This window comes from Labrus bergylta, chromosome 23, assembly GCF_963930695.1.
Source record: "Labrus bergylta chromosome 23, fLabBer1.1, whole genome shotgun sequence".
Lineage (NCBI taxonomy): Eukaryota > Metazoa > Chordata > Actinopteri > Labriformes > Labridae > Labrus > Labrus bergylta.
Window position 1 is genome coordinate 1,556,759 of NC_089217.1, and position 20,141 is coordinate 1,576,899.

General features: G+C 47.7%; 1 protein-coding gene across 1 annotated transcript; it reads left to right on the forward strand.

The window, feature by feature from the left end:
- Positions 1-113: 113 nt before the first annotated feature.
- Positions 114-19,532, forward strand: si:dkeyp-27e10.3 (UPF0606 protein KIAA1549). Its single transcript, XM_065951225.1, has 21 exons — positions 114-556; positions 1,955-2,151; positions 5,723-6,958; positions 7,049-7,131; positions 7,268-7,567; positions 7,791-7,977; positions 8,077-8,136; positions 8,267-8,418; positions 9,553-9,730; positions 9,820-10,004; positions 10,078-10,283; positions 10,503-10,630; positions 10,730-10,744; positions 10,827-11,017; positions 11,102-11,337; positions 11,554-11,689; positions 13,970-14,263; positions 14,345-14,397; positions 14,504-14,631; positions 14,727-14,881; positions 15,772-19,532. The coding sequence occupies exons 2-21, from the start codon at positions 1,995-1,997 to the stop codon at positions 15,994-15,996; spliced, it is 4,305 nt and encodes a 1,434-aa protein (XP_065807297.1). The 5' UTR covers positions 114-556; positions 1,955-1,994; the 3' UTR covers positions 15,997-19,532.
- The last annotated feature ends 609 nt before the right edge of the window (positions 19,533-20,141 follow it).

Genomic DNA, 20,141 nt, shown 5'->3' on the forward strand with positions numbered 1-20,141 from the left:
ATTTTTTAAACACAAAAATCATTTAAGCACGCAAAACACACACACACACACACACACACACACACACACACACACACACACAAACAGCCATATAATACAAACAACACTTTCACACTTGTGCAAACATATTTATCTACAGCATGATTAAGTTTACGTTTTTTTAGTAGGCCTATCTCTCCATATATAGACAGATGGATTCGTGTGTGCGTGTGCGTGTGTGTGTGTGTGTGTGTCAGTGAGTGTGTGAATTGTAGATCTGATCCCGTGACGCGGAGCCTGGTCGGACTGGTACCGGGACCGGACGTGCTTTGAATCAGCTGACGGTCCGGTACCAGCAGGGTGGGGTCAGATCTCTGGTTTGCTGTGTGTGATGAAGACTCGGTGATGAAGACTCGGTGATGAAGACTCGATGATGAAGACTCGGTGATGAAGACTGCGGACTGATGAAGGTCTGATTCTGCGGGGTCTCCTCCTCCTCTCGCGCAGGGAGCGCGCCGCGCGGCACCGGACGGACGGAGAGGCGTGACGCGCCGGAACCGCATCTCCAGGATGGCAGGTAGGTCTGATTCTTTACGGAGGTTTAATACGCTGATGTTAGAACGGCTCGGCTCGGCTCGGCTCGGCTCCGTATCTGTGTGTCATTAACCCGTCCTGCTGCGGATCTGGTCCGTGTCACCGGGGCTCGGTGTCGGTGCGGCGGCTCTGCAGCTCTCATGAAGCGGGGGGGCGGCTCCGCCGATCCGGATCATTCTGACGGTCACATTGATGCAAGCGGTATCACGTTAGTCCGGACCGGGGATCAGGCCCGGATGTTCTGCAGCTGTGAGCCGGGACGGAGGCTGAGGAGAGGGGGCAGAGCAGCGGGGGAGAGCGGCAGAGGAGGGCCGAGGAGGAGGGAGGCAGGCCGGGGTGTCTGTCCGTCCGATAATTGGGTCAGTGTGAGAGGAGAACCAGCTGAGCTGAGGCGGCAGGTGTGAGCGGCCCGACCCTGAGCTGAGCCGGGCTCGAACAAGCCAAACAGATCCGAGCTGAAGAGATCAGAACCGAGCAGAGAGAGGGAGAGAGAGAGGGAGAGAGAGAGGGAGAGAGAGAGAGAGTGATGAATGAGAATCAGAAATGTGAAATATGTGAGACTGAAGTTTACAAACAACCTGATAATCATCTTCAGTGATCGATCATTGTCACGTTTGATCCACATGTTGGAGAGCCTCAGAGTTTCTGAAGCTCAGACTTGGATCATTGTCTGATGATTGACAGGTCAGGTGATCCAGATCCACCTGTCAGGCTCCTGGTTTAGACCCAGCAGACCTGATCATGAGCTGCTGTGATCACAAACAGATTCTTCTTCTATGGAGGAAATATTTATCCTCAAAATGATTGATCTGATGATTATCTAGATTATAATTAATCGATACAAGCAGGGGCGCAGTAGAGGAGGGTGAGGGGGGCCCCAAGAGAGAATGGGGCCTTATCATAACATTATAAACTTGATGTTTAGAATGACTTGCTCGATATTGAAACCTGTTTGATACCATGGCAACAAAAACAAAGGTCCTCAACACCCAATATTGGATCACTGAATTTGTATAATTACCCATAATAGCAGGAAATTTGCTCACTTTGCCATTGTTGATGTGCAAACTTTTTTATTGTAATGATCCATAGTGTCAAAAAGTACAGAAAAAACACTTTGTCTTTTTCACAAGACAGGTTTGAAAGATCAGATCCATCAAACACGGTCCAAATTGCTCAATTATGTCGGCAACGTTTTGGAAGGCAGGTTTGAGCTAAGGAGGTTGCTGATGTTTTGTGCAACTAAGACAGTGAGCAGGAGATATTCTGCATTTTCTGATCAATAAAATCAGTAAATAACCCAGTGTCGGGGTCCTAGGAGTTTTGTTTTTGTTGCCGTGGTTATCATACAGGTTTGGACTTCCTGGTCTTGTGTGTTCAGGTCCTGACGTGTGGTCGGGGATCAAACCTGAGGCTCTCTGATGATCATGGACCCTGTGATCCCTCCGGGCGCCGGCTCCAGGATCAGGACTAGGATGGAGCACAGAACGTCAGCGAGCAGCAGACGCACGCTCGCTGCGGTACTGCTGTCGGCCGCCATGTTGGTTTCTATGGTGACATCGAGCTCACCTGCTCCAGGTAAGCTCAGAAATATTTTTTTATGATTTATTTTTTGGGCTATTTTTGACTTTATTTTATAGGACAGATAAGAGTCTGAACCTGCAGGGAGGCTGTGATGGATAGATGGTGTCAAGGTGCATCATGGGTAATGTAGGCTCCAGTGTTCTGCTCCACAGGTTTAACTGGACCGCTTCAGCCCGGGTTTTAAAACAGCAGAATTATCCTTTAATGTGTAAAGTCAGAGCGTCCACACGCACTCTGAGGATGGAGGATTTTACTTCAAAAAGTTTAGCGATGCTGAGGAGGGCTTCTATGAAGATGACCTTTGACCTTAGAGCTACCAGTAGGAGCAGGAACTTCCTTATAAGGGCGTGGGAGGTGTGTCAGTGAAACAGAAATAAATCTTATTTAGATTCTTTGTCTTCCTCCATGTTCTCATCCTCCTACTGATACTGAGTCACACACACACACACACACACACACACACACACACACACACACACACACACACACACACACACACAGACGGTTGCTCATTCAAATTATTCTTGTTCATTAATCTGACTCGAGAAGAGGTTTCAACGTTCAGGTGGGACGGCTGGTTTTGGCTTTTAAAACACTACAGTCCCATCTTTTATTTTGAAAGTGGGAGGAAGGATCCTTCAAAATAAGTCTTCAAATTCAGCCTGAGCATGCTCTCTCTCTCTCTCTCTCTCTCTCTCTCTCTCTCTCTCCCTCTCTCCCTCTCCCTCTCTCTCTCCCTCTCTCCCTCTCCCTCTCTCTCTCTCTCCCTCTCTCTCTCTCTCTCTCTCTCTCTCTCCCTCTCTCTCTCTCTCTCTCCCTCTCTCCCTCTCCCTCTCTCTCTCTCTCCCTCTCTCTCTCGCTCTCTCCCTCTCTCTCTCTCTCTCTCTCTCTCTCTCTCTCTCTCTCTCTCTCTCTCACGTGATACTGCCGCAAAGCACGGCGTCACCACGGCAACCAGGCACCAGATGAGAAAGGCTGTGTGTGTGAGACAGAGAGAGAGAGAGAGAGCTGACACAAAGACAAATAGGTTCAAAGACACTGCAGAGGAAAAGGAGCAAACAGGAAACAGGCTGTTTATATAAATAAAACCAAAAGAATAAATAGTTTAAAATAAATAGTTTATTAAAAAGTGTATACATGTAAAATATAAACTGTTATACATAGACAGGGTTTCACACACTTCTCTTCCTGTCTGAGTTGGATGTTCGGATTGATCTCACTGTCACAAGTAGCTGACTAGCCTAGCTTAGCATAAATGCTCTGGGAAACTGCTAGCCTCACTCTGTCGTAAGAGGACATCACTCTCAGGACTCTCTGGTGTGTTCAGGACTCTCAGGTTCGTTCAGGACTCTCAGGTGTGTTCTGGGGTGTGTTCAGGACTCTCAGGTTCGTTCAGGACTCTCAGGTGTGTTCTGGACTCTGGGGTGTGTTCAGGACTCTCAGGTGTGTTCAGGACTCTCAGGTGTGTTCAGGACTCTCAGGTGTGTTCAGGACTCTAGGGTGTGTTCAGGACTCTCTGGTGTGTTCAGGACTCTCAGGTGTGTTCAGGACTCTCTGGTGTGTTCAGGACTCTCTGGTGTGTTCAGGACTCTCTGGTGTGTTCAGGACTCTGGGGTGTGTTCAGGACTCTCAGGTGTGTTCAGGACTCTCAGGTGTGTTCAGGACTCTCTGGTGTGTTCAGGACTCTCAGGTGTGTTCAGGACTCTCAGGTATGTTCAGGACTCTCTGGTGTGTTCTGGACTCTGGGGTGTGTTCAGGACTCTGGGGTGTGTTCAGGACTCTCAGGTGTGTTCAGGACTCTGGGGTGTGTTCAGGACTCTCAGGTGTGTTCAGGACTCTCAGGTGTGTTCAGGACTCTCTGGTGTGTTCAGGACTCTGGGGTGTGTTCAGGACTCTCAGGTATGTTCAGGACTCTCTGGTGTGTTCTGGACTCTGGGGTGTGTTCAGGACTCTCAGGTGTGTTCAGGACTCTCAGGTGTGTTCTGGACTCTGGGATGTGTTCAGGACTCTCAGGTGTGTTCAGGACTCTCAGGTGTGTTCAAAACTCTGGGGTGTGTTCAGGACTCTCAGGTGTGTTCAGGACTCTGGGGTGTGTTCAGGACTCTGGGGTGTGTTCAGGACTCTCTGGTGTGTTCAGGACTCTGGGGTGTGTTCAGGACTCTCAGGTGTGTTCAGGACTCTCAGGTGTGTTCAGGACTCTGGGGTGTGTTCAGGACTCTCAGGTGTGTTCAGGACACTGAGGTGTGTTCAAAACTCTGGGGTGTGTTCAGGACTCTCTGGTGTGTTCAGGACTCTGGGGTGTGTTCAGGACTCTCAGGTGTGTTCAGGACTGTCAGGTGTGTTCAGGACTCTCAGGTTTGTTCAGGACTCTCAGGTGTGTTCAGGACTCTGGGGTGTGTTCAGGACTCTGGGGTGTGTTCAGGACTCTCAGGTGTGTTCAGGACTCTCAGGTATGTTTAGGACTCTCAGGTGTGTTCAGGACTCTGGGGTGTGTTCAGGACTCTGGGGTGTGTTCAGGACTCTCAGGTGTGTTCAGGACTCTGGAGTGTGTTCAGGACTCTGGGGTGTGTTCAGGACTCTCAGGTGTGTTCAGGACTCTGGGGTGTGTTCAGGACTCTGGGGTGTGTTCAGGACTCTGGGGTGTGTTCAGGACTCTCAGGTATGTTTAGGACTCTCAGGTGTGTTCAGGACTCTCAGGTTTGTTCAGGACTCTCAGGTGTGTTCAGGACTCTGGGGTGTGTTCAGGACTCTCAGGTGTGTTCAGGACTCTCTGGTGTGTTCAGGACTCTCAGGTGTGTTCAGGACTCTGGGGTGTGTTCAGGACTCTCAGGTATGTTTAGGACTCTCAGGTGTGTTCAGGACTCTCAGGTTTGTTCAGGACTCTCAGGTGTGTTTAGGACTCTCAGGTTTGTTCAGGACTCTCAGGTATGTTTAGGACTCTCAGGTGTGTTCAGGACTCTCAGGTGTGTTCAGGACTCTGGGGTGTGTTCAGGACTCTCAGGTGTGTTCAGGACTCTGGGGTGTGTTCAGGACTCTCAGGTGTGTTCAGGACTCTCAGGTATGTTTAGGACTCTCAGGTGTGTTCAGGACTCTGGGGTGTGTTCAGGACTCTGGGGTGTGTTCAGGACTCTCGGGTGTGTTCAGGACTCTGGGGTGTGTTCTGGACTCTCTGGTGTGTTCAGGACTCTGGGGTGTGTTCTGGACTCTCCGGTGTGTTCAGGACTCTGGGGTGTGTTCAGGACTCTCTGCTGGTGTGTTCAGGACTCTGGGGTGTGTTCAGGACTCTCAGGTGTGTTCAGGACTCTCTGCTGGTGTGTTCAGGACTCTGGGGTGTGTTCAGGACTCTCAGGTGTGTTCAGGACTCTCAGGTGTGTTCTGGACTCTGGGGTGTGTTCAGGACTCTCAGGTGTGTTCAGGACTCTCAGGTTTGTTCTGGACTCTGGGGTGTGTTCAGGACTTACCGCTTCATTCAGGACTGTAAAGTTTGTCAGAACTCTCAGGTTCATGCCGGACTCAGATCTCAAATCAGATCTTGGAGGATTAATCCCTCTCTCTTGTCTTTCAGGTGTGTTGGACTTTAACAGAACTGCAGAGTCTCTGTCTCGTCCTTCATCATCATCATCCTCGTTACCCTCCGACCCCTCTTCCCTCTCCCCCTCTCCACCTCGACCTCTCGCCCCAAGTCCGCTCTCAGAATCCGATTACCACGGCAACAGCCACGGGGCGGGCTCGTCAGAGGACTCGGACTCGGGCGCTCAGGGGATCCACCTCCTGCTGAGACCTCCAGACCTGCTGTCCCCCAGCCTCCCCCCGCCCCTCCCCCCACACACCCAGCCCACCCTCACCCCTCCCCCTCCCTGGGAGCAGGGTCCCTCCTTGGAGGAGGCCTGGGGCTCCGGAGACTACCTGGAGACTCTTTCTTTCATGGTGCCCGATGGGGAGGAGCTTGCCCTGGCCACGCCCCTTCCCAATCACCCCTATGACGAGGACGATGGGGGGGACTGGGTCTCCTACGACAACACCTTCCCCGCTCGTCCCACCCTTTCCCTCTCCTCCCGCCTTCCCCTCTTGCCCTCCTCCTCCACCCCCGGCATCACCCTGCACACTCGCCCCGCCCACCCGGATGTCTTCCCCACCTGGGACGAGGACTACGACCTGGAGGACATGATGCCCCTGGAGCCGACGGAGCTGCTGCTCCCGGACATGAACAGTCTGGAGTACTACACCAACCTGCTCGCCCGGGAGAGGGAGAGGGGCCGGCCCGACTCCAAACCCCCCATCGCTCCGACCACAACCCAAACCCCCGCTGCCCTTCCGTCTCCATCCCCGAGCTCTGGCCCTCATCAGGAACGGGAGCCCAAGCGCCCCCCAGTGGGTCCTACCCCTCCTCTCACCCTGTCGCCTACTCTCACAGGTGAGGGGAAGCCACACCCACCATCGACGACTCTAAAAACCCCTTCCACCGCCCCTCCTCCAGCTCCAAAACCAAAAGACCACGCCCCAATCCCGGGCAGGCACCCTCCTCGTCCCCCTTCAAACACCACCAGCAGGGTGCCTCCCCCTCCACCGCTGGGCCCCCCCACCCGCCCCGACAGACCAGAGAGGCCTCCTGTGGTTGTAGAGAAGCCGGGGATGACTCCTCCAACTCAGACCACCACCACCACTACCACCACCACGCAGATCACTGCCATCAGCCTGACCAGAGCCCCTCCGGTCACAACACCTAAAGTGGCCCAGACTCCGCCCACAAGGCAGTACCTGTGTAACGTCACCAAGCCGGAGATGTACCTGGTCAGAGTAGGTAAGAGCGCAGAGGGTCGTGAGACAGGAAGTGAGGCAGCGTGCTGGTGTCTGACAGTCAGCTGATCTGAGTCTTGTTTGTGTCCTGCAGTCAGTTCCAGAGGTTCACCTGCAGGTTTCAGTCAGGTCAGAGACCTCCTGAAGAGAGAGTTCAACCGCTCAGTGGAGCTACAGGTAAACACACCTTTACCTTCACCTTTACCTTCACCTTACAGCTAACTGTGAGATACAAATAATCCTCACCTCATTTAAAGCATCACCTGCTCCAGAACTAACACACCTGATTGTCACCTGTCTGCTTCCTCGTCAGTTTCTGAGAACGCCGTCCAGTTTTGCCTTTCGAGTCGTTTCAGGACCCCTGATCTTCACCGCCATTTCGGTCATCAACGCCCTTCGCACACCGGCGCGCGGCACCGGCCCAGTTCCCACTCTGTCGCCGCTCTACACCATACCTGACCTCAGGTACCAGGTTCACTCTGTGCTGCAGTTTGTCCCCGCCCACGTGGATGTCAGGGTCTGCAACTTCAGCGAGCGGGTGGAGAGAGGGCTGATGATGGCGTACGCGGAGACGCGGAGACGGACGCACGAGGCGGGAAACGTGAGCGTACAGGTGAGTACTGCTTCCTGACAAACTTATCACTCAGGTGAGTTTATAGTTAAAAAAACAAAGACTGACAACTTATTAAAGAAACTTTAAAATCAGGCATGGACACATCTGATAACTGTGTGTGTGTGTGTGTGTGTGTGTGTGTGTGTGTGTGTGTGTGTGTGTGTGTGTGTGTGTGTGTGTGTGTGTGTGTGTGTGTGTGTGTGTGTGTGTGTGTGTTCTCCAGCTGTTAAACGTCACCCTGAGCGTGACACGCCCAACAATGGAGAAGAAAGTTCCGGTTGACATCACCTTCGCTGTGCGGGATGGGCGAGACTACCTGCTGGGGTCAGAGGTCAGCGAACACCTGAGGAAGCTGAACCTGGTTGAGTTCAGCTTTTACGTCGGATTTCCCGCCCTTCAGATCGCAGAACGTACGACACGCACACACACATATATGTTTATGTGAAGTAAATGATTGCTAGATGTGTAATAAATAAAAAGGTGTTTGGTCTGTGTGTTTGTGTTTACAGCGTTTCATTACTCTGAGCTGAACACGTCTCACCACCTGCGCTCCACCTGGGTCCGCACAGGTGAGGACACATGTGCTTCGTTTTTATTGCACATTATGACATTCTGTGAACCACTCGCCACAAGACCACAAGGTCACTAGAGATGACTTTGTGTGTGTGTGTTTGTGTGTCTGTGTGTGTTTGTCTACAGTCCTGTTGGGGGTTCACGAGCAGCTGGTGGCTGAGAGGAGCTTTAAAGCTCGTCTGGAGAGACGCCTGGCTCTGCTGCTGGAGGAGGGACTGCAGGGAGTCAACAGGAGGCGCTGGAAGAGAGCTACAGCAGTGGGCAACAACAGTCTGCAGGTATACACACACCATACAGGTACACACATCATACAGGTATACACACATCATACAGGTATACACATCATACAGGTATACACACATCATACAGGTATACACACAGCATACAGGTATACACACATCATACAGGTATACACACATCATACAGGTATACACGCAGCATACAGGTATACACGCAGCATACAGGTATACACGCATAATACAGGTATACACATACAGGTATACACATCATACAGGTATACACACAGCATACAGGTATACACGCAGCATACAGGTATACACGCATAATACAGGTATACACATACAGGTATACACATCATACAGGTATACACACAGCATACAGGTATACACACATCATACAGGTATACATGCAGCATACAGGTATACACACATCATACAGGTATACACATCATACAGGTATACACACAGCATACAGGTATACACACATCATACAGGTATACATGCAGCATACAGGTATACACACATCATACAGGTATACACACATCATACAGGTATACACAGTATACAGGTATACACACATCATACAGGTATACACACATCATACAGGTATACACATCATACAGGTATACACACATAATACAGGTATACACACACCATACAGGTATACACGCATCATACAGGTATACACGCATCATACAGGTATACACACATCATACAGGTATACACATCATACAGGTATACACACATCATACAGGTATACACACATCATACAGGTATACACATCATACAGGTATACACACATCATACAGGTATACACACAGCATACAGGTATACACACATCATACAGGTATACACATCATACAGGTATACACACATAATACAGGTATACACACACCATACAGGTATACACACATCATACAGGTATACACACAGCATACAGGTATACACACATCATACAGGTATACACGCATCATACAGGTATACACGCAGCATACAGGTATACACGCATCATACAGGTATACACACATCATACAGGTATACACACATCATACAGGTATACACACAGCATACAGGTATACACATCATACAGGTATACACACACCATACAGGTACACACCTTATTCAGGAATTGTAAACCTGTTGTGAAACTGTTGTTGACTTGTTGTGTCTCAGGTTGTCCGGGTGTTGTCGTTGTCTGGTCCAGAGCGCCCCCTGGAGGTCTTTTATTTTGTGGAGGGTCCAGGCGGTGAGCGTATACCAGCTGAGGTGACAGCAGCCACCCTTAACCGCGTTGACCTGCAGAGAGCCGCCATCGTGCTGGGACACCGAGTCCAAAGACCGCTCGCCCAGCGTGAGTCCAGAACCTACCCTACCTCTACTCCAACACCTGTCCATCACACCTATGTGACTCACCTGTCTGCCTCCCCTGTCTGTCTGCAGCGGTGGAGACCCTCTCCATCCCCCCTGCAGAGACTCAGAGCAGCAGTGTCTGGCTGATTGTGGGTGTGGTCGTTCCGGTGCTGCTGGCCGTCTTCATCATCATCATCCTGTACTGGAAGCTGTGCGGCTCAGAGAAGCTGGAGTTCCAGCCAGACGCGATAAACACGATCCAGCAGAGGCAGAAGGTGAGCGTCGGCAGGAAGTGGTCAATATTTCCTGTGTTTGACGCACTAACAGCTTACCCTTGTCGTTTCTCAGCTCCAGGCTCCCAGCGTCAAAGGTTTCGACTTCGCTAAGCTTCACCTCGGTCAGCACAGCAAAGACGACATCATGGTGATCCAGGAGCCTGGCCCCCTGCCCGCCCCTGTCAAAGAGGCCACACCCTCCGACGGTGGAGACCTCAATACCCCCAAATCTAAAGGCTCCTCCACCAAGGCAGCGCGCTCCGGCCGCCGCAGGGGCCGGTAGGATCACACCTGTGGACTTCTTACCTTTTTAAAACATTCTTATTTTACCTTTTATTTTAATTTGTAGATGTTTCATTGTGTCAACCAAAAATCTGATTCTGGTTCTGTAAAAAATGTCTTTAAGAAACACCTGAAACTTTAATTTTTTTAATAAACAAGTCCAAGCAAACTGTAAAATATTGGTTTAAAATATTGAACCTGTTTTTCTTTGTTCAGGCTCAGCCCATCAGACGGTGACTCGTTAGGAAGCGAGCAATCGAGCGGCAGAGAATCGGCCGAGGAAAGCACTCGAGCTGTGGCCACGCCCAGTGAGGGGAAACAGCACAGGAAGACGCCCAAAAATGGTAAGCGACTGTGATATCCTCACCTGAACTGATTGAGAAGAAGTGAAAAACAGAGGTCTAAACATCTTCTCTTCTCTCTCTGGTGATTCTGGACTGTAGGGAGGAGCAAGATGGGTACGTTTACACCTTTGATCATCACCAGTTTGATATTTACAACTAATCAACTTCCTGTTAACCTCTGACCCTTTGACCTCAGGTGGCGGTCCGGACGAGCTCCTCTCCTCCTCCTCCATCTTTGACCACGTCGACCGGCTTTCTCGGGGCTCATCTGACGGCACGCGTCGCCAGGCCAACAAGGTGCAGCTGATTGCCATGCAGCCTCGTCCGAGCCCGCCGCATGCCGCGTCACAGCACAGCCCCACCCTCACTGAGAAGGTCAATACAGAGGTGAGAGTGCACAAAAAAAACCCACACACATCCCAAAACTCGTCTCATACCTGTCTGACATCATCATAACGTTCACCCCTGCAGGTGGCGCTGAGACACAAGTCAGAGATCGAGCATCACAGGAACAAACTCCGGCAGCGAGCCAAGAGGCGGGGCCAGTGCGAGTTTCCCTCCATGGATGACATCATGGACGCATTTGGAGAGGGACCCGTGCAGAGCGAAGTGGCGCAGCGTCTCTATAGCTCTGCCCACGACCACATGGACTGCATCCTGCAGGCCGACGGCCAATCTCCCCCCACCCCCAACGACTCCAGGAAGAGGTCAGAGTTCACCTGAGAGTGACGCTGACACGCTTAAAATGTGTCTCAATTAAATAAATAAAAATATATGATGGCTGATATCTTAACATGTGTGACGCTCGTTTAACGCCTTAAATAAACAGTCAAGACTTATTCCTACCCTTTCCATGTGTTCCATGCCTCCAACATCGGAACCATCATGAAACACATGCTAACTTTGTGTATTTGTCCTTCCAGAGGGAGGCGCTCTCCTCGGGGTCGGCGGGCTCAGCCAGGACCTGGAAGTCTTCCTGATACAGACAGAGATCGGTTGCTCACTGATCAAAGCGCCACCTACAGGAAATACCCAGGACTGAACAATGTGGCGTACATGGTGAGATACACATGTGGTTTTCAAGTGCGTCAACTATAGAAAGTGGAGTTCCTCAGGGTACTGTTTTGGTTCCTTTTTTGTTTTTATTAATGATTTAAATTAGTTTTTTCTTTTGAATTGTTTGTGGATGATTGTGGATGATCTGTTATTATTTTGTAGCTTAATTAAATGATTAAGATGTTATATCTTTATATAACCTTGGATTTAAGAAGGGGCACCACTTCCTGTTAAAGGAAGAAAATAATTTTAATGGTAAGTTAATTAATTAATCAGTCCGTTTCATATCTTGAAAGAAGTAAGTTCTGGAAATGTTAAACAAGAAAACACACAGACGAAGTTCTGAATTTTATGTGTAAAATTTTATATAAGAAGGGGTAAACAATAAGGAATACATGAAACAGATAAAGAATATGATTATTATGATCAGGATAATGCAATTATAATGTATGGTGACATTATATATTTAGTAATGAGATAAGACGCGGTATTGTTTGAATGACTTAATCAGAAAATGGTCAAAAATAAAAAGTTGATAAAGGAGTTTTGGGATTCTATTTGGATTTAAAGGAGGGCTCTGAATAGACACGACTCAAGACTTAATCTTCCAACACCCCTTGCCACCAGCAGTCTTACTGTGAGATGTGTTCAATTGAACTCCGCCGGCTGGTCCCGCGTTTCAGTCTCTGGCAAGCGGTTCTTTACAAGCCCAGAGAGGTCCACGGGCCAGATTAGATGCTCTTGACACCTTGGTCGGAGTGTGCAGCTGGGATGGAGATTGTACGTCGGTTCAACCGTCGTCTCAGAAGCTCCAAAAGGATCCAACAGGAAAAAAGTATTAAAGAGTCTTTTGATACGTCGATTTCCAATTTAGATTAACCGGATGGCCATTTTGATGAATCCAAACTAAGGAATTGGTGTTAAAAATTGAAGAGCAAAGACTTTAGAGGAGAAAGTTCAAAAGCCTTGCTTGAGCCAGAAAGAATTGATGTTTCCAAAAATTGTGCGTGAAAATAAAAGTTCGGCAGAGAGTCGCCTCTACGGCACAAACTTAAAAGAAGTGATTTGGACCGAAGTCCGAAGAGAAGCGAGCAAGAGCTGAAGCTCTAAACTTCAACAAACCAAAAACTAACTAAAAGAAGAACTAAAGATCTGAGCTCAGTGTCAGCTGGATGGGAGGAGGGGGGTCTGCAGGCAAAGAGGGGTGCCGCCCACGGGTGACTCCCATTCTGACCGTAGGACAATTGTTTAAACTAAACCGAGTTTACTCAATAAGATTAAGAATAAGAATCTAAACATATATACGTCACCATACATTCATTTCGATATTATTTCTATCAGATCCACGTTGATGTAGGTTCACGTCATATATTTAGACAAACATTTCTATCAGATTCATGTTGAGATGAAAATCACACCATCTGGGAACATCCTCAGTTAATCCCAGCCTGTAGGTGAACAAAAACATGTTATACAGTCAGCATTCTTAATAAGACATATTAATAAAGTAGGAAAATAAACTGGTGTCTTTAAATAACACCTTCTATAGCTAATATCAAAGAGTATGCTTTATAACAAGTCTAAATGTATAATTATGACGGTTACTTATTCATGGATATTCTAACACTAGATGGCAATAGCGCTCCATGTCAAATTCCTATTAAACATAATATAACTCTTATTCCTATTCTGAAAATCAGATTTTGAGTTTAAAAAGATGATTATAATACATTCAATGTGACAATTACAAATATCTAGATGAAGAAAGACATAAATGTTCATTTGATGCAGAATTGAACGCTGTGGTTTAATCAGTTCTTCAGCAGTCCTTCAACAGATGGTCAATTTTACAACTTTGCAGAGACTGGTTTCGGTCACAGTTCATGTCTTTGGGGTCAATTCGTAGATAGCAGAGTGTTCAGTTTCTGCTCGGTTGTTTATTCAAGGTGTTGTAAAAGTTCATAATATCCTGTCTGAGAGGGAGATCCTTTGTTCCTTGGTAAAGTAAACAACATGTTAATCCACAGTCCTGAGTCCTGCAGGAAGAGAGGTTGTAAAACGTGGCTGCTGATAACGGCTACAATTTCATGAACACAGCAACACCGAAATATTGACATCTAAGAGAAATCTTTGGACTTTCCAGTAAATGTTGTGACTATAGATCATTGTTTAACTGTAAGAGGTCACTGCTGTCACAAGATGTGGGAGTTGTTTGATTTCTTTGCTTTTTTGTTTGACCTTGATGAGACCTCTCCTCTGTGTTCTGTTTCTTCCGTCTCACAGTCCGATCCGGACCTGCCCCCGGATCACGGAAGCCCCTCCCCCACTGATGAAGTGTTTGACTCTGCCCCACCCCCGCCCCCCTACATGCCCCCCCAGCCATCCATAGAGGAGGCGCGGCAGCAGATGCACTCCCTCCTGGACGACGCTTTCGCCCTGGTGTCGCCGTCCTCGCAGGGCAGCGCCGGGCTGAGTGGGGTAAGCCCTGCCCTGCCTAGCCCCTCCCCCCAGACCTGCCCCCCAGGCAGGCAGTGGGGCTCTTACCAAGCAGCCCCCTCTCAGAGCCCCTTTTCTGCAGTGAGTGTGTCATCCTGCTGCTGAGGCCATTTTCCTCCCGTCTTCCATTCATATTGAGCTTTTTTCTCTTTCTCCCTGCAGAGATACGCAGAACTAGGGATGTCTCCCACGTCTGTCCAGGGTCTACTGCAAAGGTCAGAGTCCAAACACACCTGTTCTCACCTGTTCTCACCTGCACAAAGAACAGGGTCAGGTGTACAGGCTGGACCAGTCCTGATTGTTTGTGTTTGGTTTGTGTAGACAGGGCCTGAGTTCAGGAGGGTACATCTCTACTGGAGACCAGCTGCAGGACTCTGTTTACTCCAGCAGGGGGCAGTATGAAGACCCCCCTTCATCATCCAGACCGCGACCTGTAGGGGGCAGCACAGGTACAGACATCTGAGGGTTCTAATCATGAGCATTGCTATCATGTCTGAATCTCTCACACCTGTTGACTGAATCATCTGACCTACTTGACCCCCAGGTGCACAGCTCCATCACCTGACCCAGGTGGGTCTGTCGAGTCAGATCAGCGCGTATCCCGGGGTGGGTCGCAGTATGTCGGGTCCAACCGGCTCCAGCTGGAACCAGCAGCACTCGGACCAGGACCTGTCGAGACCAGGAGCCAGCAGAGAGAGTGTGAGTACCTGTTTGGGGGATCAGTCTGATATCCAGTTCTGACCTGTCTTCTCCCGATCTCACCTGACTAACATGTTGGATCATTTCAGGCCAGATCAGTCCAGTTGAGTTAACCCCAACATGACCTAGTTCGGACCTCAGTAGGATTAAGGTTTTCTTTTCACTCTTCTTTGGTTCATGTCCTTTTTTATTCTCTAAAATTAAATCAGGATCCTGTGGACATGTACTGGTGGGACGCACACAGGGGGCGCCCCTGAACCGGTGGAATTCCTTTTCCAAATCCAAGTCCTTACAGACTGAGATACTGACGCCCCAAGTCTGTTTGCATTTGTTATAACCTCTGAATAATGAAATGTATTATCTGTATCATCTTTTTCATTTTTTTAAATCTAGACTTATTTCTATTCTTGGCACCGCCCTCTTTATCTCTCTCTCTCTCTGTTTTTTGCCCCGCCCTCTTTATCTCACTCTGTTCTTTGCCCCACCCTCTTTATCTCTCTCTGTTCTTTGCCCGCCCTCTTTATCGCTCTCTGTTCTTTGCCCGCCCTCTTTATATGTCTCTCTGTTCTTTGCCCCGCCCTCTTTATCGCTCTCTGTTCTTTGCCCCGCCCTCTTTATATCTCTCTGTTCTTTGCCCCGCCCTCTTTATCGCTCTCTGTTCTTTGCCCGCCCTCTTTATATGTCTCTCTGTTCTTTGCCCCGCCCTCTTTATCGCTCTCTGTTCTTTGCCCCGCCCCTTTTATATCTCTCTGTTCTTTGCCCCGCCCTCTTTATATGTCTCTCTGTTCTTTGCCCCGCCCTCTTTATCTCTCTCTGTTCTTTGCCCCGCCCTCTTTATCTGTCTCTCTGTTCTTTGCCCCGCCCTCTTAAACCATGCTTTCTTCCTCCAGGTGCTGTCGTTCCCTGAGTTCTCCTCATCCTCGGTTTTTCAAATGCCCAGCTCCTCGTTGCGGGACCCATCTGCCCCGCCCCTCCTTCTGACCTCACCGACCCCCGAGTACCCACCTGAGGATGCCTCCCCTTCCGCCCACACCTCGGCCTCCCTGATAAAGGCCATCAGGGAGGAGCTGCGACGTCTGGCCCAGAAACAGGCAGCAGTGACCAGTTACCCTTAGACTGGTCCGGGATTCTCTTGGATCAGTACTGGACAGGTTTCCGAGCCTGTAAGGACCAGCTTACAAACATGAAACTGATCACAACACTTTGGACTGTGGATCTACGACTGTGCCGTCAAACACTTAATAACTCTGGACCACGATCCACATCTGAATGAGGACAGAGTCTCTGGACTGAAGGACCTCCGGTTCTGTACAGGGTCCCCATCTATTCGTCTGTCTGTCATCCTTCAGCTCCATGTTCATTGGTCAGTTCTGACTCTTCATGTTTCCATTCAGGTGCTTCCTAAACAGGTTCAGTCACTGATAATCAATCCACAACTTCAGGAGCAACACTTTTATTCTGAATGTTTTATTCCTGCTGTTCCTCAATGAATCGTTTTAATGATGGTCTGATGTGGATCATCGATCCTGAGCTCCTGATGGTCTCTCCTGACTTGGTTAGGGAGATCTTTTAGTCCTAAACTTCTGGAGCTGATTGTTTTCCCCCCTCACATTCTTCAGTGGCAGTTTATTCCTGAACACATCGAGTGGATCATCTGGCCTTACTCTCCGGGGGAAGAGAGCACTGCTGGATTCTGGAGTGCCTGGTCACTACAGACTCCCTGCAGAGATCCAGCCTTGCTCTTCCAGAAATTCAATGAAGATTGTTTTTTTTAAGCATCTGAACCCTCCTGACCGTACGATTTGTCCTTCCTGACCCTACAAGTGGATGTTCCCTCCTGACCCTACAAGTGGATATTCCTTACCGATCGTACAGAAGGATGTTCCCTGCCAATCGTTCCTCCTGAAGTTCTGACCTCGATTGTCTCTCTGGACCTTCTGTGGTGCTAACTGTCAGCCTCGTACCATCTCCTCATCGACCACTTATTGCCTTCACATCCCATCAGCCGCGAGGAACAGGTCTCCGTCCATCAACCACATCAGTGCAGTCTTTGCACTGTCGACAGCTGGAGGTGGCAAATAGTTCCTACGGCAACAGGACGCAAAATAGGAAAATAAAATAAATATCTATAAAGTTGATATAAATATCTGTAAAGAGATAGAATCCCAATGAGCACAATATAAATGTCAGAGTAATTATCGGAGTATTGAGATGTGACTTATTTTTTATTGCTTATAAATGAAAGTATACTTTAAATCCTTTATTTTGATCAAAAAAAAGACCAAACTACTGTTCTAGTTGTGTTGCTCTTGTGTTTGAGCTCGCTGTAGATCTGAGCCTGCGCTTATTTCTCAGTGTAGGCGTTGCTTACCGTAGCTGCTAGCTTGTTGTGTTCATGTATCGGTGGCAATGAAAAAAGAAATACTGCTATTGCATTGCTTTAATATATCGAGTTCCCTCATTGGCAATGTGTTGCATTCATCAATCTGTGGGCAGAAAAATATAGATTAATTTTTCTGTGCGGAGGCAGAGATGTGAAACCAGTCGTTCATCACAACCGGAAGATGAAGCTAATAGCCAACACACCAGCGTCCCTCGGAGGCTTTAAAGTTCATTATACTCGAGAAAATTGCCCAAAATAGATGTAATGAGTGGAGCAGTGATGATTTAAGGTCAACCTTAAATGTCCTTCTTATCTGCGTAAGGTTAACAAGGGAAAGAAAACGGGACCCAGGACAGAACCTTGGGGTGCACCACAACTAAGAGTCACAGATAAAAACTTGAAAACAAAGCTGCTTCAGAAGTTTTAAGTTTAAGATGGAAGATTTGCTTTTCTCTTTTAATTAATGGTTGTAGCTATGAACCATAAGTACTCTTTAAATTCTACATCTGGCACTCACAGACTACCTGAAAACCATCCCACTGGATGATTTCAACAACTCTGACATTTTTTGTCTTCACGGGCCGGTTGTGCAGCTGAACGACTGGTTCTCCTCTCTGCTAGTCGGCTGTTTTCTTTGTAGTGTTGTGGAGAAGTCAGTCGCTCGTAAAAAAAAAAGAAAAAAGAAATCTGGTTTCATTGAGTAAAAGAGGGTTTGTTCGTCTCTGCTCTCTGCTCTTCTTTAGCATGTTTGACTAAGTTTGAGGCTTTAGCTACTCGTGATGTTCCAGTAAATGTTAGCATGCTGCTTAAAGATATTTAAAAACAGAATTTGAAAAAGTAAAGAGTTGTTCCACATCAAGTTAAGAGTGAGCAAAGAGTGCCATCAAACCATCATTCATCCAAACACAGTAGGAAAAAAAATCATATGAATCATGTATTTTTTTTTTTTTTTGCATTTACAAAAGCTATTTTTAAATCTAAAGAAAGTGGATATGGTGTTTAATAGAAAACATAATATATATGAAATATTTTATCTGTGATCGCTCTGCTGAATGGACTCAAAGATCTGCCCATCAACAGTGCCAACACATCCTTCATGGAGCAGGAACACACCACAGAACTTGTCGCTGGCTGTGGACTCTCTGATTGGACCTTAGCACCTGTCATTCAGGCTGTAGGACTTGGTCATACCCTACAGGTTCACATGGTGCTAAATCTACGACTCCAGGTGTGTCTGAAACACGTCAGATCACGCCTGAAACAGAAAAAAAGTCAACCTGTGTACAGTGCAGGTGACAAGATGACCCGAGGAGTTTGTATTGTCGTATCAATCTTCTCCTGAATGTTTCCTTCAATGTTTTCTAGAGTTTCTGTGTTTTCTAGATCCTCAGTGAGTGGACGATGTTTACTCGTGACAAAACTACAGATCCCGTCTTACTCGGATTACACTAACACAGACAGAGCCTCCAAGTCCTGAAATCTTTTCTAAATCGTGTGCAAACAAGATGTTATCCAGATACAAACATGTCCAAACATCCTTACAGAAGTAAACAAGATACCGAACACTTATCACAAGATTATAACGACATGTTGAGTTATAAGAAAACAAAATATTAACTTTCACTAATTTGTGCTTGTGGGTAACACAATTTGACAAAACAGATAAATCTTCTAACCTTTATTAGGGACTCAAAAACAAAGATGTCTGTGCAAAGTAATATTAGAAGTACTTAGTATTTTGCATACAGATGCTTGTACAATGTCTAACTTGCAAAAGTATTTATTGGCAATAAGTCAAATGCAAGTTAGACATTGTGCACGTTTTTCCTTGTGTTTTCCTACTCTACCATTGAAACTGAAAACATGTTTTGTAGTTTCTGATCTGTAATGGTCGCACAGTTTGAGTCTGTAGTTTTGTCCTGAATAAAAAACGTCCCTCTCTGAGCTGAACCACATTCCCGCCACTCCTCTCAGGTGATGTTCCAACACGCAGCTTCACTGAGACCGACCAGGTGAGCTCGCATCTGTTCCAGGTGTGATTCAGGTAACTCAGTGAGACTGCCTGCTGGAAAAACCTGAAGGAAAAAAGTTACTTTAATGTGACATCAGTGACCTGGGAACACTGCCAGCAGTCTCACCTGTCCGCCTGCAGCCAGGTGAGTCTGAGTGTGTCACATGACAGGACCTACGTGACCTTTGTGTGAGCTGCATCCTGTTTGAGTCTAAAAGATTGTGTTATCTAACATTAAAGAGATGTGTTTAAATCAAGCTGTGACTGAGGGTTATTCATTATCTTGTATTTTTTATGATTTCATCTGTTTGCTGCTGCGCAAATGCAAAAAAAATATTTGAAACTTTATTTAAAAAAGTGACTTCAGCTGCAGGAAAAACAAGACATTCACCTACACTGTGATGTCATAATGGTAGATTAAGTCTGTTTTTAACGGGGGCGTTAATCGCCCACCCCAAGTGTCCTAAACTGTGATTGGCTACTAACCCATGTCAGAGGCGGGACTTATGAGTTGCAGAGAGAACCCTTTGCGTTTCTGGACCAAGCCTTCAGCCAAACATCCTTTAAATAATCTGTTTGTTTAAGGATTTTCTTTAACAAACAAGATATAAAATGTTGACCTGACTTGTCACAAAGAGAGTCAACACCGATCAGAAGTATCTTCAGGTGAATTCGGTTATTCAAAGATCCTCTGTAGCGACGTAAGAGGAGAGTATCTCACCTGTGCTGAGCATCAGATGCAAATATTCCAGTCAAGTTTAATTCATCAAAAGTGTTTAAGTATATACTGTAACAGGCTACTCTGTTACCCTGCCTCTGGTAATCTGAACAGAGCTGCCCCCTCCCCAATCCGGTGTGTAAACAGA